The 24,608-nt window shown below is 45.4% G+C and overlaps 1 protein-coding gene across 15 annotated transcripts in view; it reads left to right on the top strand.

The window, feature by feature from the left end:
- LOC132392916 (tensin-1-like) overlaps positions 1–24,608 on the top strand; it is a 389,673-nt gene that overhangs the window by 128,862 nt on the left and 236,203 nt on the right. For 10 of the 15 annotated variants that reach the window (XM_059967484.1, XM_059967486.1, XM_059967491.1 and 7 more), the window contains one exon: positions 4,465–4,503. The exons of the other annotated variants lie outside the window; for them this stretch is intronic. In XM_059967484.1, coding sequence (XP_059823467.1) covers positions 4,465–4,503 — 39 coding nt within the window. The remainder of the gene's footprint in view (positions 1–4,464; positions 4,504–24,608) is intronic. 15 annotated transcript variants of the gene reach the window in all.

Below are 24,608 nucleotides of genomic sequence, written 5' to 3' on the forward strand. Positions count from 1 at the left end.
ACAGATACAAAATGCTGAAGAAACTCAGCAGGTCAGGCAGCATCAGTGGGGAGAGGCAGGGGTGTCTCTTAAAACCCTACATCACAAACCTGGTAAAAAAATTCCCCCCTCCCCCCCACTAATTCAGATGTATTTATCGCGTGTACATCGAAACATGCAGCGAAATGTCTCATTTGCGCTAACCACCAACACAGCCTGAGGATATGCTGGGGGCAGCCCTCAAGTGGCATCACACATTCCCAGTGCCACCAATGTTCAGCAGAACCATATAGACACGACATGCAGCAAAACAAACCCCTTTCCCACATCCCCACCCACTCACACACACCCATCGGCCTCGAACCCTGGGCCCCAGTGCTTGGCCCTGGGTTCTTAGGCTCACAGGCCACTGACTTCCAGACAAACCAGTCCAAGGAAACTTTCCAAGTTCGGCCTTTGGTTTTTGGGTTTCTCCCTCTGAATGTTTCAGACGCTGCTCAGTGCACTACGTTCCTCCATTAGAGTGTCTTTTGCTCCAGGTTCCAGAGAGTGAAATCTCCCACGTCAATGAGTGCCTCCAGCAGGTTGTGTTTTGATTCTGCAGAGAACCTTGATTCAGGGAAGGAGTTAATTGCTACCAAGAGTGAGTTAACAAGTGCCTTCTCGGCACAGAACTGAGGAAGCCAGGCACGAGCTGTGTGAGGGTGGCAGGAATGTAAACAACAGCCAGCTCTGTGTGTCGTAAACACAAGAGACTCTGCAGAGTAACACGCACTAGCTGCTAGAGGAACTTGCACATCGGGCTGCACCTATGGAGGGGAATGAAGAGTCGACGTCTCATTCTGAGACTCTTCATCAGGGCTGGTCAGGAACGAGGCAGAAACCAAAATAAGAAAGTGTGGGGAAGGAGAAGCCTGTCTGTCCTTGGCCTCCTTTACTGAGGCCACACTCAAATTGGAGGAGCAACACCTCACATTCCGTCTGACAGCATGAGCATCAGTTGCTCGAACCTCCAGTAATCTCTCCCTCCTCCTCTCTTTTTCTTTCCCCCACTGTGGGTCACCTCTTACCCCTTCTCTTCTCCTCTCCAGCCCATCACCTCCCTCTGGTTTCCCTCCTGACGCAGCCTCGTGCAACCCTGATGGCATAACATCAATCCTCTAACTTCCAGTAATCTTTCCCTCTCCCTCTTCCCTCATTTTCTATTCCCCACTCTGGTTCCCCTCTTACTCTTCCTCTTCTGCCCATCACCTGCCTCTGGCTCCCCTCCTCCTTCCCTTTCTCCATGGCCCACTCCTCTCCTATCAGATTCCTACTTCTTCAGCCCTTTACCCCTTCCATTTATTCCCCTCCCAGCTTCTCACCACTTCACCCCACCCCTACCCTGGTCTCACCTGTCACCTGCCAGCTCATACTCCTTCCCCTCCACCCACCTTCATGTTCTGGCCTCTGCCCCCTTCCTTCCCAGTCCTGATGAAGGGTCCCAGCTCCACATGTCAACTGTTTATTCCCCTCCATAGATGCTGCTTGACCTGCTGAGTACTTCCAGCACTTTGTGTGTGTTACTCTGGATTTCACTGCCACTAACAAACCCACCCCAGTACACACACACACGCTCCGTAAACACCTTGCCTGAGGTACAGCAAGCATCAAGAGTTCCAGAAAAGATTTACAAATTGCATGGCATTTTAATATTTTCCAGGGCACGCTGGGGGAGTCAACAATTTATGATCCTTCCATAGCAGAGGTCTGCCAAGCCCAGTGACTTCACTAAAACAAAAAGAGCTCCAAAGCATGTTCCAAACGTTTACATAGCTGGTCGGCTGTTCTAGCAGTACCTTGACAAACTGTGTTCCGTGTGCCTGTCCTTTTATGGTAGAGTCTCACCACTGGCGATTGGGGTGGGTTTACTCAGGAAGGGAAAGGTTATTTTTGTTTATTAGATTGGAAGTATTTTGGCCTCCCAACCAGTATTTGTAGAAACATGTTTCGCTCGAACCTCTGCTGTCAGACCTGGCAACTGTAGCATTTTCTGGCCGGGCTGTTGTGTCAGAACCTGCCAAACACACCCACCTCTCCCATGGAGCAGGTGCCAGGGAAACGCTACCACCCACCAGCTCCCCTCCAAGTCCATCGCCGTCCTGTCTTGCAAATGCATCACCACGCCTTCACGTTACTGAATCCAGATCCCAGACCTTCCTCACCGACACCACTGCGGGGGCCAGAACCACAAGTATACCTCCTGTACCTGATAAAGTGGTCTGTAAGTGTATTACAGCACCAATGATTGGGGTTCAATTCCTGTCGCTGTCTGTAAGGAGTTTGTACATTCGCCCTGTGACCATGTGAGTTTCCTCCGGGTGCTCTGGTCGTCCGGGTTAGGGTTTGTGAGTTGTGACTGTGTTACGTTGCCACTGGAAGCATGGCAACATTTGCAGGCTGACCCCAGCACACCCTCGAGCTGTGCTTGTTGTTGACACAAACTAGGCATTTATTGTAGGTTTCGATGTCCCTGTAACAAGTTAAACTAATCATTAAAAAAAAGTCTTTATTATCTTCTTTCTTTCTTTCTGCCTGGCCTGGTCTCAATGTGAGTCCCGACTCACCCCGTGTGGTCAGTCAGGGATAGGCAATAAATGCTGGCATTGCCTTCAAGAGCCACACCATTCAAAGCAGATGACCGGCTAATGACCCACTGGGCTGCTGGTGGAGTAATTCAGATTCCAGCAGAGGGGGAGTCACACCTTTACTCCTCCCAGACTGAGAGTGACAGGTCATCTGCTGTAAGTGTTGGTACCAGGGACATGGTTTAGTATTGTACCAACATGCAATGAAGAACTTAATCATTTATTATCACTGACATACACTCAGTAACCACTTACTGTACCTAATAAAATAGCCAGTGAGCGTGTGATTGTGGTCTTCTGCTGTTGTAGCCCATCCACTTCCAGGTTCGATATATTATGCATTCAGAAATGCTCTTCTGCACACCACTGTTGTAACGTGTAGTTATTTGAGTTCCTATCAGCTTGAACTGGTCTGGCCATTCCCCTCTGACCTCTCTCATTAACAAGGTGTTTTCGTCCAGAGAACAGCCACTCACCGATTCCTGAAGAAGGGTCTTGGCCTGAAATGTCGTCTGTTTACTCTTTCCCACAGATGCAGACTGACCTGCTGAGTTCCTCCAGCATTTTGTGTGTGTTGCTCTTAATGTTTTTAGTGTTTTGTACAATTCTCTGTGAAGTATATAACTTGTGCACGAAAATCCCAGGAAGTCAACAGTTTCTGAGATACTCAAACCACCCCATCTGGCACCAACAATCATTCCACTGTCAAAGTCATTGAGATCACATTTCTTCCCCATTCTGATGTTCGGTCTGAACAACAACTGAACCTCTTGACCTTGTCTGTGTGCTTTTATGCATTGAGTTACTGCCACATAATTGGCTGATGAGATAACTGCATGAACGAGCAGGTGTACCTAATAAAGCGGCTACTGAGTGAATGTAGTAAAATGTTGTTTTGTGGCAACAACACAGAGCAAAATATTAAAAATGCCACAAGTGAAAATAAGGAATAAAAAATACATCGTGCAAAAAGAGAGCAAAATAGTGCATGTGGATTTTTGGACCTTTCAGAAATCTGCTGGCAGAGAGGAAGCTTAAAGATAAGGTCAGCTTTATTCGTCACAAATCACTGAAATATACATTTGTCATTTGTGTTAACAACCAACACGGTCTGAGGATGTGCTGGGGGCAGCCCACAAGTGTGGCCACACCTCTGGTGCCAACATAGCATGCCCACAACAGACCAACCCCGACCCATACGTCTTTGGAGTGTTTGAGGAAACCTTACCATGGACAGAATGCCCAAACTCCCTACAGACAGTGGCGGCAATTGAGGGTCTGTTTCTGGCTTTGTAAACCATTATGGTACATACCACCGTGCTACATGCATACTGTGTGCACAGAGATCAATTGATTGCACAGTGCATTGAGGTAGAATGAGGTAAAACTAGAACAATGCAGAATAAAGTGTTGCGGTTACAGACCGTTACAGTTGCAGGCAACAATAAGGAGCAAGATCATAACAGGGTAGATCATGAGGTCAAGCACCCATCTTATCATACAGGGAATGACTTAACAAGCTGTCGAGCCTGGTGGTAGGTGCTTTCAGGCTTTTGTATGTTCTGACTGAAGGGAGAGGGGAGAAGAGAGAATGCCTGTGCTGGGTGGAGTTTTTAATTACACAGATTGCTTTACCAAGGCTGCATGAAGTGTAGACAGAACCAGAGAGGGGAGACTGGTTTCTGTGATGGTCAGCAACCCTCCACAGTTTCTTGGAGCTTCTGGAGGAGTGCAGAAGGCAGCTCCTCTGAAAGGCTGCCGAACAATTGTGGAGGGTCGAGATGATCAGGAATCCTGGCTCATTGGATGACTTCACTTGCCCCCCTCCACTTCACCTGTCGTCTCTCTTCCCTTGCAGGTCTCGACCCTGTGTGCACCTCCAGTGAACTATGAAGTGGTAAGCTCAAGTTTCCACCTTGTCTCAGTGTGGTCAGGGCTGGAGGGAGGGTGGTGTGACGCGAGGTGTTTCTGAATTTTCAGTGGTTTCAATGGCCACATTCATTGCCATAAATTAATTTCAGTTTCGCCTGCTCCTTCTCCAAAGCTTCACAACTTCCCTCCAGCTATGGCCCAGAACTGAACACATCACTCTCGCTGTGCCCTCAGAATCACATCATCTCTCCTCATTCTTCCTACCAGACTGTAGCACCCCACACTCATCACTACCAAACTGGCCACTGGGGTAGGTCTAGTCACTGTACGTAAATCTGGTCACTGGGGATGGGTCTGGTCATTTGGAACATTCCTGGTTACTAGAGGTGGAGTGGGTCCCCGGGATAGTCTTGGTCACGGGAGACTGGTCTGGTCACTGACAATGAATCTGATCACTGCGACAGATTTTGTCACTGGGAGAATTCTGGTCACCTGGGATGTTGTAAGTGAACCAAAGTGTTGAGTACAGGATTTGGGATGTTGTGCTGAGGTTGGTGAGGCTGATATGGAGTATTGTGTGCAGTTCTTGTCACCTACCGATAGGAAAGATAGCAATAAAATTGAGAGTGCAGAGAAAATTTACAAGAACGTTGCTGGGACTTGAAGATCTGAGTTATAGGGGAGGGTTGAATAGCTTAGAGGTGTATAAGATAATGCAGAACTGGGCTGAGAAGTGGCAGATGGAGTTACACACAGATAAGTGTGAAGTGGTTCATCTTGGAAGGTCAAATTTGAAGGCAGAATATAATATTAATGGTAAGATTCTTGGCAGTGTAGATCAGAGGGATCTTGGGCTCCGTGTCCAAAGGACACTCAAAGCTGTTGCACAAGTTGACAGTGTTGTTAAGAAGGTGTATGGTGTGTTGGCATTCATCAACAGTAGGATTAAGTTCAAGAGCCATGAGGTGATGTTGCAGCTATATAGGGCCCCAGTCAGACCCCACTTTGAGTATTGTGTTTAGTTCTGGTCAGCTCACTACAGGAAGGATGTGGAAACTATAGAAAGAGGGCAGAGGAGATTTACAAGGATGTTGCCTGGGTTGGAGAATGTGCCTTATAAGAATAGGTTGAGTGAACTTGGCTTTTTCTCCTTGGAGCAACAAAGGATGAGAGGTGACTTGATGGATGTGTATAAGATGATGAGAGGCATTGATCATGTGGATAGTCAGAGGCTTTTTCCCAGGACTGAAATGGCTGACAGTAGGGGGCATAGTTTTAAGGTGCTTGGAAATAGGTACCAAGGGGATGTAAGGGGTAAGATTTTCACACAGAGGGTGGTGAGTGCATGGAATGCACTGCTGGCAATGGTGGTTGAGACAGATACAATAGGGTCTTTTAAGAGACTCTTAGATATGTACATGGAGCTTAGGAAAATAGGAGGCTATGCGCTAGGGAAATTCTAGGCAGCTTCTAGTGTAGGTTACATGATCGGCACAACATTGAAGGGCCTGTAATGTGCTGTGGATTTCTATGTTAGATGTCCTATGTTCTGTGTTTATTCTCTAGAGTGTAGGAGAATGAGGGGAGATCTGATTGAAGTATACAAAATTATGAGGGGTATTGATAAGGTTAATTCAAGCAGGCTTTTTCCACTGAGGATAGGTGAGACGAGAACTGGAGGTCATAGGTTAAGGGTGAAAGGCGAAATATTAAGGGAAAACTTATTCACTGTGAAGGTGTTGGGAGTGTGAAATGAGCTGCCAGTGGAAATGGTAGATTCAGGTTTGATTTCAACATTTAAGGGAAGTTTGGATAGATGGGAGGGGTATATTGAATTGAATTGACTTTATTTCTTCCGTCATTCACATACAAGAGGAGTAAAAATCTTTACGCTACGTCTCCGTCTAAGTGTGCCATGTGCAATCATAGTAATTTGTAGTAATTTATGATAAATAGATCAGTCAATAAAATATATATTATGTTATGTTTCTTTTATATATGAAATTCAATAAGAAGATTGAAAAAGAAAGAAAGAATAAAATATAGAAATACACTCAAGTCAGCGTGAGTTAACCAGCCTGATGGCCTGGTGCAAGCAGCTGTCCTGGAGCCTGTTGGTCCTGGCTTTTATCCTGTGGTGCCATTTCCCAGATGGTAGCCACTGGAATAGATTGTGGTTGGGGTGACTCGGGTCCCTAATGATCCTTCGGCCCTTTTTTCACACCTGTCTTTGTAAATGTCCTGAATCATAGGAAGTTCACAACTACAGATGCGCTGGGCTGTCTGCACCACTTTCTGCAGAGTCCTGCGATTGAGGGAGGTACAGTTCCCATACCAGGCAGTGATGCAGCCAGTCAGGATGCTCTCATTTGTACCCTGTAGAAAGTCCTTAGGACCTGGGGGCCCAGACCAAACTTCCTCAACTGTAGAGGGTGTAGTGCAGGTGCAGGTTGATGGGATGAGACAAAATAACAGCTCAGCATGGACTAAATGGGTCAGAGAGTCTGTTTCTGCACTGTACTGTTCCATGACTCTGACTCATGGTTTTGATAAGACTATTAGTCCTCCTCTCATCCTCCATTGCTCCGCAGTCCCAGCTTCTCATAACTTAAGTACTCCTGTTGCAGCTAAATTCCTGTGAAACTTTCAAACTTGTCATCTGGAATTGTATGCAATATTCCAGTCTCACCACCAGTTTGGAGAAACAGAAAATCCTTGTGGCCAAGTTCATAGATCCCTCAGAGCTGCCCGGCTAGCTGCCAGCGTGGTTAAGAAGGTGTATGGTGTGTTGGCTTCATTAGTTAGGGGATCGAATACAAGAACCGTGAGTAATGTTGTAACTCTTTAAAACTCTGGTTAGACCACACTTCAATATTGTGCTCAGTTCTGGTCACCTCATTATAAGGAAGGATGTGGAAGCTTTGGAAAAGGTGCAGAGGAGATTTACCAGGATGCTGCCTGGATTGGAGAGCATGTCTTATGAGGAAAGTTGCTTTTCTTTTTACAATATTTTTATTCAGAAGAAAAAACAAGATTACCAGAGTGCAACACATAGATACATCTCAACATAACTTGTGTACATTCGTATATTGTAATAAGATTGATCAAAATGTTATAGCATAACACATAAAGGTATACCACTCTGTAATCAAAAATTTAAAGATAGGTCATACATCATAAAAGAAATTTTTTTATGTAAATAAAAAAAGGTCAACCCCCTACCAACTACCAAAGAAAAAAGCTAATGGATGATAGTGGATAATTAGAAAAAAAAAACATCTTCTTAAGAAGAGAAGATAAAAATATACATAAAAGTCTGTGCACTGTTAAACTTTATAAATTGGAAAAGTAATTTAGGAAAGGTCCCTAAATATCATAAAAAGATTGTTTCGAATTTAAGACTGAGCAGCGGATCTTTTCTAAATTTAAATACGACATAATATCATGTAGCCATTGAAAATGTGTAGGAGGAGTAGACTCCTTCCATTTAAGCAATTTAAAACCTTTTGTTAATGGTTCTATTACCGGTATCTATAACTTGTTGATTGATTCTAGACAAGACTTTTTAGATAAAATAAAAAAAGCTCGGGAGGATGACCTAAATTGTCAGATTTCTGATGATAGATGGAATAAAATTCTTAAACAGGTTAATAAATCATCTTTCTGTGCTCGTCATTCTCTTCTACAATTTAAAATGGTTCATAGAGCTTACATTTCTAAACAGAAGCTCTCCAGTTTTTACCCGAATGTTTCTCCACTTTGTAATAAATGCAACTTTGCTGATGCCTCTTTAATTCATATGTTTTGGTTTTGCCCGACAATTGAAAAGTTTTGGCGGGAAGTATTTCATACCTTCTCTCAACTTTTTAGGGTCCAATTTGACCCAAATCCCCTTACTGCCTTGTTTGGTATTATTGCAAATGAAGATATAACTTTAAATCCTCCTAACCTACAGGTTTTAGTTTTTACCTCTCTTCTAGCAAGGAGAGCAATCTTGCTTAAATGAGGAAAGTTTAAGCAAGCTAGGTCTTTTCTTTAAGGAGCGAAGGATGATGAGACCGAGGCATCGGTCAATTGAATAGCCAGCGACTTTTTCTCAGGATAGTAATAGCTAATACAAAGGGGCATAATTTTGAGGTGATTGGGGGAAAATATTGTGTGTATGTCAGAGGTAGTTTTTTTAACACAAAGAGCAGTGGGTGTGGGAGAGGCAGATGCATTAGGGACGTTATAGGAGACTCTTAGATAGTCACATGGATGAAAGAAAAATGGAGGACCATGCGAGAGAGAATGGTTAGATTACTCTTGGAGCAGGTGAAAAGGGCAGTGCAACATTGTGGGCCGAAGGGCCTGTACTGTTCTCTGTTCTATAGATCTATCGTGCAGCTGTAAAAAATCTCAATGCCCGTTAAAGTTCCTTATGATCAACAGCCAATAAATAGCCAATGATTTTGATCCCCCATCGAAGGGAAAGCGAGTTTGATTATATACCCTGTTCCATTCTGGCCTGAAAGTTTGTTTCCCTCCATAGTGCTGCCTGCCCTTCTGAGTACCTTCGGCATTTTGTGTGTGTTGCCGTAGATTTCCAGGATCTGCAGAATCTCTTGTGTTTGTGATTATGTATCCTAGTCATCCTCTCATAATCTTACACACTTATGTCTGGACAACTCTCGGCCTCCTTCCCTCCAGTGAAAAGACCAGCCCGTTCAGTCCCCTCCCGTGAACAAACGTCTCCCATCCAGGCAACAGCCTGGAGAACTCCCTCCTTGCCTGAGTCGCAAGCAGTCCGCTGCTGCCTCGATCTCACACACACGTCTCAGTAATCTCTAATCAGTGCTAATCACGTCTGTAGAAGAACAGTTACCGCAAAGCAGATTGTGATCAGTTACACCTTGTTTCCCACAAGTGATCCCAGATAACAAGCGATAAATGTCAAATGTACATACAAGAAGATTCTTTCCTTACTGAATGAACAGCAGTGCTAAGGATTTGCAGGTACTGACCCTCACCTAGAATAACTGTTCAGTTGCATTGTGACCTTTACCCTGAATAAGCAATGACTTTGTAAAGTTCCATAGGCAGGATGGAGTCTAACAGCCAGAGGGAGTGAGGACTCTCAGATCTGGAGCACTGGTAATGAGGTGGAGAAAAGACTATTGGTGTTCTCCCCCAGTAACGTGAGGGTCCCAGAATTGGATGAGAGTGGCAGTACTGAGCTTGCGGCCACATTGTGCAACCATTGTCTTGCAAACTCTGATACTCACTCGGAGACACAGGGTGTGGTGACAGCTGATCAGAAATAGCTTCCTGGCACTGAAGCCTGTCACATTGTGACAGGAGGTCAGGGTTGTGAGCTGGCTGGTTGAGTGATCAAACAATCACTGAGCCAGTGGGAGGCCTTCTCACATTCCCTGTAGTGTTCTGCCAAAAGCCAGTCAAGAGAAGAGAGCCTAACAATTCCTGGACACCCTGCGCTGTAAGATTCTCCCGGTGGCATTGCTTCCGGGAGACGCAGGCAGGCCTCAGTATCAGAATCAGTGAGCCTCACTTCAGTGGTGGGAAAGGCACTGGAGGGATCCTGAGGATCAGGATCTATTTAATTTGAGAAAGGCAGGATAGGGATGGTCAGCATGGCTTTGTGCGTGGAAGATTGTGTTCCACAAATTTAATAGAACATAGAACAGTACAGCTCAGGACAGGTGCTTTGGCTCACGATGTTGTGCCAATCCTTTAACCTACTCCAAAATCAATCTGACCCTTCCCTTCAGCATAGCACACTATTATTACATCATCCATGTGCCTATCTGAGAGTTTCTTAAATGTCCCTAATGTATCTCCTTCTACCATGACCCCCCACCCATCACTCTCTGACATCCCCGCTATACTCTCCTCCAATCACCTTAAAATTATGCCTCCCTTGTATTAGCCATTTCCATCCCGGGAAAATGTCTCTGGCTGTTCACTCCACCTACAACTTTTATCATCCTGTAACCTCTATCAAGTCATCCCTCATCCACCTTTGCTCCAAAGAGAAAAGCCCTCACTTGCTCAACTGCTCCCCATAAATCATACTCTGTAATCCAGACAGCATCCTGGTGAATCTCCTCTGAACCCTCTCAAAAGCTTCCACATCCTTCCTAAAATGAGATGACCAGAGCCGAACACAACACTCCAACTGTGGTCCAACCAAGGGTTGACAGAGCTGCATTTGATTGAGCTCCTGAAGGGCTGACCAAGAAGGTTGATGGGGGCAGAGTGGTAGATCTGATCTACACGGACGTTAGCAAAGCCTTCCATAAACATTCTCTAGTTGGCTTGTCCAGTAGGTGACAGTTGAGTACAAGATTGGTCGGGTGGAAGGGTCAGAGGCTGGCAGTGGGGAAATATTTCTCTGACTAGAGGCCTGCGACCTGTAGTGTGCCACAGGGATTGTTGCTGGGCCCACTGTTGCTTGTCATCTATATGTATGATGAAGAAGAGAATGTAGGTGGCAATGGTTGATAAGTGTGGCACGTGGCCAAGTGGTTAAGGCATTGGACTAGCAATCTGAAGGTCGTGAGTTTGAGCCCCAGCTGAGGCAGTGTGTTGTGTCCTTGAGCAGGGCACTTAACCACACACTGCTCCAGTCCATCCAGCTGAAAATGGGTTCTGGCAAAAAGCTGGGGGTTAACCTTGTGGTAGACTGGCATCCTATCTGGTGGGCGGGGGGAGTCTTGTACTCGCAGTCTCTTCACACCATGGAAACCAGCATAAGCACCAGCCTGATGACTCTATAAGGCTCGGGACAGACTTTAACTTTTAACTAATGGTTAATAAGTTTGTAGGTGGCAGCAAAATCGGTGGCGTGCTGGACAGTGAATAAGTCTGTCTAAGGTCAATTGGGATCAAAAATAAATGCCAGGTGCCATTCAGCTCATACCAGTGTGAAATAATGTATTAGTGTTCCAGAAGGAAAAAGACCGAGAGGTACATGGTAGCTTCCTGGGAGTGGACATGGGCAGGTCTCCGTTGAGACATTCTACTGTACTGTGAGATGAGGCTGCCATTCAAATTCAAAGTATATTTATTATCAGAGTATATATGTGTCACAATATGCTATAAAGATTCATTCTCTTGCAGACATTTGCAGGAAACTAAAGAAACACAACAGATTTTATGAAAATGAAATATAAAGACTAATAAACAACCAACGGGAAAAAGATGCGTCCTGCTGGGAGATCAGGCTAGTGTCGTCCCATTGGAAGATTAGACTTGGAATTGGTTTATTGTTGTCATGTGTACCAGGATACAGTGAACAGCTTTTCTTGCATACCGTTTCCACAGATCAAATCATTACACGGTGCAACATGGTAGAACAAGAGAAAACAATAACAGGATGCAGAATAAAGTGTTACAGTTACAGAGAAGGTGCAGAGCAGGTAGACAATAAGGTGCAAGGACATAACAAGTTGGATTGTGAAGTCAAGAGTCCATCTTATCTACAGGGGGATAGATGGAAGCTGCCCTTGAAACTGGTGGTCCGTGCTTTCAAACTGTTGTATCTTCTGTCCAATGTGAGGGGGAGTATGAAAGAACATATGAGATGGGTGGGGTTTTTGATTACGTTGGCCACTTTATTGAGGCAGTGGGAAGTGTAGGCAGAGCCCATGGAGGGGAGGCTATTCCTGTGATGAGCCGAGCTGCGTCCACAACTCTCTGCAGTTTCTCGGGGTCCCAGGCAGAGCAGTCGGGGTACCAAGCTGTGTTGTATCTGGACAGCATGCTTGCTATGCTACCTCGATTAAAACTGTTAAGAGCTGTTGACAGGTACGTGACCATTTTTCTTTATCCTCCTGAGGAATAGACACATTGACAAGCTTTCTTGGCCATGGTGTCAACAGGGTTGGACCTGGTCAGGCTATTGATGATGTTCACTCCTAAGAACTTCTCTCTTCTTCAAACCTCCCCCTCTCCTGAAGTCAATGACAAGCTCTGTTGTTTTGTTTGCATTGAGAGAAAGGTCGTTGTCATGACACCATGTTACTAAGCTATCTATCTCTTTCCTGTGCTCTGACTCGTTGTCATCCAAGATGCATCCCACTTTGGCAGTATCATCTGCAAACTTGCAGATGGGTTTAGAACAGAATCTGTCCACATAGTCACGAGTGTACAGGGGTAGAGCTGGGGGCTGAGGATGCAATCTTGTGGAGCCCCAGGGCCAAGGATATTAAGTTTGCAGACAACGCAAGATTGGTGATGTCATAGACAGGGAAGATGGTTTTTAAAGATCACAGTGGGATTTTGATTGGTTGGGTAAGTGGGCCAAGGGTGTGCATATTCAAATAAAGTCTAGGTGTTGCATTTATGAAAGTCAAACCAAGATAGAACTTGCATAGTGTATTGCAAGGCTCTGGAAAGTGTTGCAGAACAGAGGGACATTGGAGTTCAGGTATATGGTTCCCAGAAAGTAGAGGCACAGGTAGAAACAGTGGTGAAGAAGGCCTTTGGCACACTGGTCCTCATTAATCAGAGCATTGTGTGTAGAAGTTGGGAGGTTATCTTAAAGTTGTATGGTGTAGCACTTGGGGTCTGCTGCTCAGTTTTGGTTACCCTGTTATAGGAATGATGCTATCGAGCTGAACAGAATGCAGAGAAGACTTATGAGGATATTGACTGGACACGAGGTATAGGGAGAGGTTGGTCAGGCTAGGATATTTTCCTTGGTGCATAGGAGACTGAGAGTTAGTCTTATAGAGATGTATAGAATTATAAGGGGCATAAATAGGAATTATCCCCAGGGCTGAGGAACCAAGAACGAGAGGGCACAGGTTTAAGCTGAGATGACAAAGAATTAGTAGGAACTTGAAGGGGAACCTTTCACCCGGAAGGTGGTTCACATATGGAATGAGCTGCCAGAGGAAGCGGTCGAGGCAGGTACACTAACACCATTTAAAAGGTTCTTTGACAGGTACATGGATAGGAAAAGTTTAGTAGGATATGGACCTAATGCAGCTGAATGAGACGAGCTTGGATGGGCATCTTGGTCAGCTGTCAATTAATTGGGCCATAGGACCTGTTTCTGTGCTTTATGACTCTGTGAATATAGGGTGGCATGGTAGGGTAACTATTAGGGCAACTGCAATCACCAGTCCTGGTTCAATTCCCACTGCCATCTGTAAGGGGTTTGTATGTTCATGGGTTTCCTCCTACATTCCAAAGACGTACGGATGAGGGCTAGTAAGTGTGGGCATGCTATGTTGGCACTGGAAGCATGGCAACACTTGTGGGCTGCCCCCACCGCATCCTCGCTGATTTGCTTTCATGCAAAATGTCGCATTCCACACTTTGCTTCGATGTTCATGTGTCAAATAAAGCCGATGTGCTGGAACATCTTTTGGATGTGGCAGGAACTGAGAGCACCAGGAGGAAACCCACAGTGTCACAGGCATAACAGAACTAGAATCAGAATCAGGTTTAATATCTCCGGATGTAGGTTGTGAAATCTTTTGTTTCGTGGCAGCACTAGAGTGCAGTACATAAAAAACTACAATAAGAAAAAAAATTAAATTGAATAAGTTGTGCAAAAAGAGTTCAAAAATAGTGTGGTAGTGTTCATAGGTTCATTGACCGTTTAAAAGTCTGATGGCAGAGGGGAAGAAGCTTGTTCCTAAAACACTGTGTGTGTGTTTTTAGGCTGTTGTACCTTTTCCCCGATGGTAGTAATGAGAAGAGGGCAAGTCCTGGGTGATGGAGTCCTTAATGTTGGATGCTGCCTTTGTGAGTCATCACATTTTGAAGACACCCTTGATACTGGGGAGGCTACTGCCCACGATGGAGCTGGCTTCATTTGCTACCCTCCGCAGCTTTTTCTAGTCCTGGACAGTGGAGACTCCATACCAGGCAGAATCCTCTCCATCTGTAGGAATTTGTTGGGGGCTTTTGGTGACATACCAAAACTCCATTTGTGTTGTGGCTGTACAGCACAATGGCCAGTGGTTGTATTCAAAGCCTCAGTTGATGATAGGAGAGGCAGAAACAGCGTTAACGTCATCAGGTGTGTGACAGATAGCAGTGAAAGTACTCAACCCCACCTAACCTATGGAAAATCAATTTGCAGATTGCGGTTACATATCAATAGGTTCAGTCTCTGAGCTAAGATCTCCTAACCCAACCAGATGTGCCTTCATAAAAGGAGAAGTGATCGGGAGGGTGGGAACAACCCAGTGGACAATGACTCAACCCTTCTGAGCCTGAGGTCTTTGCTCATTTTTATGAGATTCCCTGACTGCCAAATATAACTTGGAGTGAACATTGCTGGGTGTGGAACCTTGGCAGAGTCACCGGAGAAACATGGCCCTGCAAAAAATGCATGTTTATTGTACACAAAAACACGTTAGTTACTCACGAAATCCTCGCTCCGCTCATGGCATCCTGCACACCTCCCACCTGAGTCTGTTGCACAGTGGTGTCCCGCACCTGCGCTGTCAAACAGCCCTCTGTCCATACAGATGTTTCCCATCTGGGTGAACATGTGCTAGGGACAACCTGCTTTATATCTGGCGTGACACTAGGCTGAGACGCACCCAGCTGAGGCAGGAGGCAGAGAAACACTGAAATAAAGTTGACTATGCCTGTACGTTTCAGATTGGAATTGGTTTATTATTGTCACAAATACCAGGGTACAGTATACAGTATACAGCATACTGTCCGGACAGATCAATACATGACCCATAGCATTGAGATAGAACAATAATAATGTAGAATGAAGTGTTATAGTCACAGAGAAGTGCAGTGCAGGTAGACAAAAAAGTCCAAGGCAATAATGTAGAACTTAGAACACTATGCCCTTTGGCCCTTTTAACACACTCAAACATCAGTGTAACCCTTCTCTCCCACATATTCATGTACTTATCTAAGAGTCTGTTAAATGTCCCTAGTGATTTGACCTTTACCGCCACCCCGGCAGGCTGTTCAGCAATAAACCTTCCTTTGACATTCCCCTTGTAATCTCTTCAAATCACCTTAAGATTATGTCCTCTGACTATTTCCACCCTGGAAAAAAAAAGTTTCTTGCTGTCAACTCTATCTAAGCCTCTCTTCATGTTATACTCCTCCATTGTCACCTCTCGTCCTCTTTCACTCCAAGTGAGAAGCTCTAGCTTGCTCAGGCTTCCCTCGTGCTCTCTAATCCAGGCAGCACCCTGGTAAGTATCCTCTTGCACTCGCATCAAAGCCTCCACGTCCTTGTAATGAGGTGAAGTAAGTTTGACTGTGCCTGTGAGTTTCAGATTAGAAGCAGAATTGGAATTGGTGTAAGCATCGTCAAATGTACTGAGGAACAGTGAAAGTCTTGTCTTCCATGCTGTTCATACAGATAAAATAACCACACAGTGCACTGAGGTAGACCAAGGGAAATCAATAACAGCACAACATGAAGTGTTACAGTTACAAAGAAACTGCAGTGCAAACAGATAATAAGCAGTGAAAAGTTTTCTTTTGCATGCCATCTGCACAGAAGATTCCAAAACATAAGTACATGGAGTTAGTATAAGGTAACCACAATAGTAGAGTGCAGAATAAAGTTACACAGCTACAGAGAAAGGGCAGAGTGGACAGACAATAAAGTGCAAAATCATGACAAGGTAGATTGTGAGACATCTTATTGTACAAGGGGTCTGTTCAGGTATTGGATAACAGTGTGGTGGAAGCTGTCCTTGAGCCTGCTGGTACATGCTTCCAGGTTTTTGTATCTTCTGCCGGATGGGAGAGAGGAGAAGAGAGAACGTCTGTGTGGGTGGGCTCTTTGATTTCTTTACCTGAGTGTTCCTGAGCTGTGCTGAGCTGCGTCCACAACTCTCTGCAGTTCCCTGTGGCCTTGGGCAGAGCAGTTGCCGTACCAAGCTGTGCTGCGTCCAGGTAGGATGTTCTCTGCGGTGCGTCTGTAGACTTCCGTGCAGCATGACAAACCCCCTCAGCCTCCTGAGGAAGTTGAGGTGTTGGTGAACTTTTCTGGCCATGACATCAGTGTGGTTGGACCAGGACAGGTTACAGGTGATAGCTTTCTTTTAGCAACTTGAAGCTCTCAACCCTCTCAGCTTCCATATCATTGATAGCTATGGGGGCTTGTACTCTGCCTCAATGGCCAGCTGTTTTGTTTTGCTGCCTCTGAAGGTCTTGGTGGTTGTTATGCCACTAGCCCTCTATCTCCTTCCTGTACTCAGTCTCGTGGTTATTGGAGGTCTGGCTTTCTATCATGTAGAGATGGACCTGGCGAAAGGATGTTGAGGCAATGGAGAGGGTGCAGAAGAGTTTCACTAGGATTCTGCCTGCATTAGAGAGCACAAAGCTGTAATGAGAGGCTGGACAAACCTGGTTTGTTTCCTGGAACAGCGGAGGCTGAGGGGAGATCAGATCGAAGTGTATAAAATTATTAGAGTCACAGACAGAGCCTTTTTTCCAGGGTAGAAATTTCAATTACTACAGGGCATAGATTATGATAAAATTAGATTAGCATTAGTTTTATTTCTCACATATATATTGAAACATCAAAACACACAGTGAAATGTAACGTTTGCATCAACGACCAGCGCAGTCCAAGGATGTCCTGGGGCAGCCCACAAGTGTCACCACTCTTCCGGTGACAACATAACCTGCTCACAACTCACTAACCCTGACCCATACGTCTTTGGAATGTGGGAGGATACTGGGGAACCCAGAGAAAACACACGTGGTTATGGAGACAGACAGTGGTGGGAATTGAACTCCAGTTTTGGGCACTGTAAAGTGTTATGCTAACTGCTATGCTACCATACCACTCATGAAGTCTAAAGGAGATGTGCGGGACCAGATTTTTGATTCATAGAGGGTGGTGGGTCCTGGAACGGTGCCTAGGGGCGGGAAGGGAACAGATATGGTAGTGACATTCAAGGGGCTTTTCAATAGACACATCGGCATGCAGGGAATGGAGAGACACCACCAGGTTCAGGAACAGTTGTTACCCTACAACCTTCAGACCCCTGGACCAGTGTGGTTAACTTCAGTCACCACAATGAGCCTTAGGTCTCACCAGAACAGGTTCATTGTTACCCTTCAACCATCAGGCTCCTGAACTAGTCTGGGTAACTTCACTCACCACAACTCTGAGCTGATTTCACAACCTACTGACTCACTGTCAAGGACTCCCCAACTCATGTTCTCAGTATTATTTACTTTATTTCCACAGTTTGTCTTCGTTTGCACATTGGTTGTTGGTCAGTCTTCATATATAAATTCTATTATTTTTCCTGTGAATGCCTGCAGCAAAATGAACTTCAAGGTAGTTTATGCTGACTTACTGTTATAAGTACTTTGATAGTAAATCTACATTGAACTTTGAACCAGGGACAACACACCGTGGCCAAACCCACATGGTCACATGGAGAGCATGCAAACTCCACTCAGACAACACCAAGGCTGGGATCGAACTCAAGTCTCTGGAACTGTGAGGTGGCGTCTGTACCCACTGAGTCACTGTGGCAAACTCTCTGACCCAGCCATCACCTTGACACGCAGCTACTGAGGGAAACACAAAATGCTGGAGGACTTTGAGACATGGAGTCCATAATGGCATTATGCTTGCCCACGCACGATGGGCCAAAGGGCCTGTTCCTCTGCTGTACTGAGCATGAAACATCAGTTCCATTTCTGACGCCCTGATGTTCCCTGAGTGTAAGAGTTGAATTTCTAGAGGGCGGCTGCCTTCGTGGGGGGGGCAGGTGAACAAACACAAAGGGTTAAAATAACGAATGAAGGTTGGTAAAGGAAGGGACAAGGATTCTTCTGCAGCCACTCACTCATTTTCAACAACTCTATAGTAAGCATTCACTGCCTGATCATCTGACAGGACCTCCTGTCAGAGAACAACCGCTCCTTCATTGACTGAGCGGCTCAAAGGGGAAGGTCCTGCGGCAGTTGGTAAAATTCCATCTTCTCCAGAACATACTGCACTGCCATCAGAGAGAGCATCTTCACATCAGCCAGCACGGCCTGGTTTGGTGCAGCACACTCTCACACGAGACTAAAACTGCAGCAGACAGTCAGGTCAGCAGAAAAAGCTATTAGTTACAGTCCACCATTACTGCAGTACTGTGTGTGTCCAGGACAAAGGAGCGGGCAGTAAAATTCATTGCGGACGCTAACTGCCTTTTCCGAAAGCTCCCTTCTGCAAGTTGCTTCATGGTTATTAAAACAAAAACTTCAATTCATCTTGAAAGCTTCTTCCCTCAGCCAGTTAGTCTGATCAACCATTCCAGTTAGTCACCGGGTCACGCCATTGCACTGTAGACACTTATAATCTCTGAATTATTTTTATATCTTTCTGTGTTCTTTATAATTGTTGAATATTGTCCTTTTTGTTGCACATCACATCAACACTCCACATCGAATTGCTACTACGTGTAAGTGTATACTCAAAGGCCACTTTATTAGGTACACCCGAACTGCTGCTCATTAATGTGAATACCTGAGCAGCCAATCACACACAGACACGGTCAAGAGGTTCAGTGGTTTTTCAGACCAAACATCAGAAGGGGAAGAAGTGTGACTTTGATTGTTGGTGTCAGATAGGGTCATCTAAACAACACACAGACACAAAATGCTGGAGGAACTCTGCAGGCCAGGCAGCATCAATGGAAAAGAATTAACAGTCGACTTTTCGGGAAGAGAACCTTCTTCAGGACTGAAAAGGAAGGGGGAAGATGCCAGAATAAAAAGGTGGGGGGGAGAGGAGGGAGGATAGCTGGAAGTTGAGAGGCTTGAGTATCTCAGAAACTGCTGATCTCCCGAGATGTTTACGCACAGCAGTCTCCAGCGTTTACAGAGAATGGTGCAAAAACGGGAAAAAAAAAATCTAGTGTTTCTGGGAGTGAAAACATCTTGTTAATGAGAGAAATCGGAGGAGAGTGGCCAGACTGGGTCAAGCTGACAGGAAGGTAACAGTGACTCAAATAGCCATGTGTTGCGACAGTGGTGTGCAGAAAAGCATCTCCAAACACAGCACGTCAAACCTTGACGTGGATGGGCTACAGCAGCCAAAGACCACGAACATATGGTGAACCAAACTGATTCTTGTAAGCATCACTGGGCTCTCCTGGGGAATGAAGGCGTAGTGTGTTGTTTGTGACTGTGAAGTGACTGCTCTGCTTACTCATCTGGGAGATCTGGCTCAGGAGGCACCTTGTGACTCAGACCCCGGTTCAGAGTCTTCATTTTTCTCATCCCTGGTTATTAATTCCCACGCCCACCATAGCTGTCAGAGTATAGGAGTAGGAATGTTGCCATCTGTTGGTGGGGCCATATTTGGAGTACTGTCAACAGTCTTAGTCACCCTTTTATAGAAATGATGAGGTTAAACTTGGAAGAGTGAAGTGAACGTTTACAAGGACTAGAAGTTTTGAGTACAGGGAGAGATTGGCCATACTTTATTCCTTGGACCGTAGAAGAGTGAGGAATGGCCTTGTAAAACCATAAGAAATAGAAACAGAATTAGGTCATTTGGCTCACTGAGTCTGCTCTGCCATTTCATCATGGCTGATTTATTATCCCTCTGAACCCCGTTCTCCTGCCTTCTCCCCGTAACCTTTGACACCCTGAATGATCAAGACCCTGTCAACCTCTGCTGTAACAACTTGGCCTCAATAACTATCCATCACAATAAATTCCACAAATTCACTGCTCTCTGGCCAAATAAATTCTTTCTGAACTCTGTTCTAAAGAGATGTGTTTCTATTCTGCAGCTGTGCCCTCTGCTCCTAGACTCTCCCACTATAGGAAACTCCCTCTTCATGTCCACTCTGTCTAAGCCTTTCAGGACTAGCCTAACTCCATCTACAGGCCTACAGTCTTCTCTAGGCCAGAAGAAGAGATAATATATGAAGAGAATGAAGAGTGAGATGAGGAAAATTATTTTATGTAGTTTTTGTTTGGAAGCTGGAACGTACCTCCTGTAGATGACGTGGAGGTAGGTATCGTTGTGACCTTAAAGAGGGAATTGGAGTTATACATGGTGAGGGAAATTTGTGACGTCATGGAGAAAGGCAAGGGTAAAGGTTGTTTTGTTGTTGCTTGTGTTGATCTTCTGAGTACTATAGATGTGCTATGTTGGGACTGGAATGTATGGCGACACTTGCAAGCTCTACGTCATTATGTTGTGTTAGTTGTTGACACAAGTGATGCGTTTCACTGCATGTCTCAATGTACATGTGATCTAAAATGCTGAGCTTCAACTCTGTGATGGTGCTAGGTGTCCAGAATCAGGATCTACCTCTTTGGTTGGCTATCGTCCACCACTCTACAAGGAGGTCCTTGGGGTTCACATCCACAGATCCCTCAACGTTGCCATGCAAGTTGATAAGGTGGTTAAGAAGACGTATGGTGTGTTGGTCTTCAGTAGTTAGGGGTTTGATTTCAAGAGCCATGGGGTAATGTTGCAGCTCTATAAAACTCTGATTAGACCACACTTGGAGTATTGAGTCTCGTTCTGGCTGCCTCGTTATAGGAAGGATGAGGAAAGTTTAGAGCTGCTCCCTGGATTAGAGAACATGTTTTCTGAGGATAGGTTGAGTAAACTTGGGCTTATCTCTTTGGAGTGAAGGAGAATGAGAGGTGACTTGACAGGGGTGTACAAGATGATAAGAGGCAAAGATCAAGTGGACAGCTAGACATTTTCCCAGGATGGGAATGGCTAATATGAGAGGGCCTAGTTTTAAGGTGATTGAAGGAAAGTATGGGGGGTTGTCAGAGGCAAATTTTAATATGGTGGGTGAGAGAGTTGTGGGTGTGTAGAATGCCCTGCCAGGGGCGATGGCAGAGGCAGATACATTAGGGATATATAAGAGACTCTTAACTAGATGATGGAAAATGGGAAGGACATTTAGTAGTGAAGGATTAGATTGGTCTTGGAGTAGGTTAAAGTATCAGCAGAACACCTTGGTCTAAAGGGCCTGTACTGTCCTGTAATGTTGGATGTTGTGAATCTTCAGGATGCAGGAAGGTATCATTGTGGCCTTGAAGAAGGAATTGGATTTGTACAGGGTTAGGAACAGCTGCCTGCCCTGGAGAAAGGGCTGGTTGGTAGAATTGAATTGGACTGGGAAAGAGTCAGTATGGATACAATAGGCCAAATGGCCTCTGTCTTTGCTGTAATTGTTCTATGGCATCAGTAGATTAATAATCGAAGGCAAACTAGCTAGGGCCAAGAAAATAAATCCAAGCCAAGCAGAGTCAAGTTCACCCAAGTGCATGCTAACATTCGGTGCCAGGCCGAAGGGATGGGCAGATCAAGTTAGTGGGTGAGGTGCTGATGGTCAGGTGAGATAAGATGAAACCAGGCAGGGCAGACATGGGTGCAGACGGAGTCCAGGTGGATAACAGCCAGACCGGCAGCTCAAATCCTCCTACCCTCTGAGTTACGAACACCACCGAGGGTGCCCGTTGCCAGAGGAGACCCCAGAGCCGCACCTGTGGCCCTAGAGGTGGCTCAATGTACCTGTGAGCTTGGGGGAGAGGCTTGATCGGGGGGGGGGGGGTGGGGGAGGTGAAGTTCAAGAAAGCAAAGATGGTGCTCAGAAAAACAATAAGGCAGCGATATCTCAAATAACTGTATGCCAGCCGGAACCAAATCGATGTGAAGGGAGGGTGGGGAACTCTTAATATACAGTCTGGAAAATATTACCCAATGGCATATAGCCATCCATTTCTGGGCAGGTTGAAGGAATGAAGCAGGCAGAGGGAGGGCATTATGGAGGGAGCTGACGCGGTTTGGTTAAATTTACTCAAATTGTATATAAAGGAGAGTGTGGGTGTGTGGAATGCACTGTCAGCAACACTGGTAGAGGTGGATACAATAGGGTCTTTTAATATACTCTTATATAGGAACACGGAGCTTAGAAAAATAGAGGGCTATGCAGTAGGGAAATTCTGGGCAGTTTCTAGAGTAGGTTACAGGGTTGGCACAACATTGTGGGCCGAAGGGCCTGTAATGTGCTGTAGGTTTCTATGTTTTTATGGAAGGAAACAGATACTCCTGGTACAAATTGAGTTTGAGAATTGGGAAGTTAAGTTGCGGCTTTATAAAAGGCCATATCTGAAGTATAGCATTCAGTTCTGGTCATCCCCATTACCAGGAACAATGGGAGGCTTTGGAGAGGGTGCAGAAGACATTCACTAGGATGCTCCCTGGATCAGAGGGCATGTGCTATAAGTGGCTGGGAAAACTTGGTTGTTTTCTCTGGAGCATGCAGGCAGAGGGGTAGGTTTATGAGAGACGCCGCCAGAGTAGACAGAGTGGAAATATCTAATAGCAGAGGGCCTGCATTTGAGATGTGCAGAGGTAGGTTCCAAGGAGATGTGAGGGGCAAGTTTTTTAAACGGTGGGTGCCTGGATTGTGCTGTCAGGGGCAGTGAAGGCAGGTGTAATAGAGTCTTTTAAGAGACTCTTAGAGAGACACGTGAGTATGCAGAGAATGGAGTGGGGTGGATTTGGGTAGGCAGACAGGATTAATTTAGTTAGGTTTTAAGTACTAGTTTAATTAGTTCAGCAGAAAATTGTGGGCCGAAGGGCCTGTTTCTGTGATGTTCTATGCTCCGTGTTCTGTGTAATATGTTCTATGTTCCATGTTGAGGTTTACCGCAATGAGATGCCATGGAGTTATCAGAGGGTGTGGGGCTTGGGGATTACAAGGGGTTTTACGAGGGTTTATTTCTCAATAAAAGTGAGGAGGAACTGCCAGTCTAGACCCACCCTGTAGGAGGGTGAAGAGCATAGAGAGAAGAAGGCAAAGAAAAGGTATGGGAGCCATGAAGACGCAGCAGGTGGTGCTACTGGCTCAGAGCACCAGAGAGCACGGATGGATCCTGACGTTGGGTGCTGTCTGCGTGGAGTTTGCATGTCATTCCTGTGACTGCCTGGATTTCAGTGGTTTCTTCCCTCATCACAAAGGTGTGTGTGTGGTAAGGGAGGGAAGTTTAGGGGAGACATCAGGGGTAATTTTTTTACACAGAGGGTTGTGAGTGCCTGGAATGACTTGCCAGGGATGGTGGTGGAGGCTAAAACATTAGGGGTATTTAAGAGCCTCTTGGACAGGCACATGGATGAAAGAAAAATGGAAGGTTATGGGGTATTGTGGGTTCAGTACTTTTTTTTAAGGATTATATGGGTCAGCACAACATGGAGGGCTGAAGGGCCTGTACTGTGCTGTAGTGTTCTATGGTTAATTGAAGGTATCATTTTGGAGGAAAGTATAAGAGGGGAAGTCGGAGGTGGTTTTACCTCACAGACAGTGGTGAAGCCAGATACAATAACGGCATTTACGAGACTCTTATATAGGCATGGATGATAGAAAAATGGAGGGATAACCATGTAACCATATAACAATTACAGCACGGAAACAGGCCATCTTGGCCTTTCAAGTCCGTGCCGAACGCTTACTCTCACCTAGTCCCACTGACCTGCACTCAGCCCATAACCCTCCATCCCTTTCCTGTCCATATACCTATCCAATTTTAATTTAAATGACAATACCGAACCTGCCTCTACCACTTCTACCGGAAGCTCATTCCACACAGCTACCACTCTCTGAGTAAAGAAATTCCTCCTCGTGTTACTCCTGAACTTTTGCCCCCAACTCTCAACTCATGTCCTCTTGTTTGAATCTCCCCTACTCTCAATGGAAAAAGCCTATCCACGTCAACTCTATCTATCCCCCTTTACCTCTATCAAGTCACCCCTTAACCTTCTACGCTCCAAAGAATAAAGACCCAACTTGTGATAAGTGGGAGGGAAGGGTTAGATTGATCTTGGAGTAGGTTAAAAGATTGGCTTAACATTGTGGGCCAAAGGGCCTGTACTGTGCTGTGATGTTCTGTGCACATTGAAACATACTGTAAAATGTGTTGTTTTCTTAATACGACAAAATATAACAAAGGAAACCCCAAAGTTGCTTTCTAAAACGCACAAAGATTGAGAATGAAACCACGGCCTGTCTGAGCCTGAGACAGTGTGGAGCTAGGCAATGTGGAGTTGCTTCCAAATGAATAACTTGCATTGGAGTTTTATAAACAAAGGAACATTGTGGCAGGGAGGAGTATTGGATGGGGTAAGCCAAGAAAATGTGT

Source organism: Hypanus sabinus, chromosome 4 (assembly GCF_030144855.1).
Source record: "Hypanus sabinus isolate sHypSab1 chromosome 4, sHypSab1.hap1, whole genome shotgun sequence".
Classification (NCBI taxonomy): Eukaryota; Metazoa; Chordata; class Chondrichthyes; order Myliobatiformes; family Dasyatidae; genus Hypanus; species Hypanus sabinus.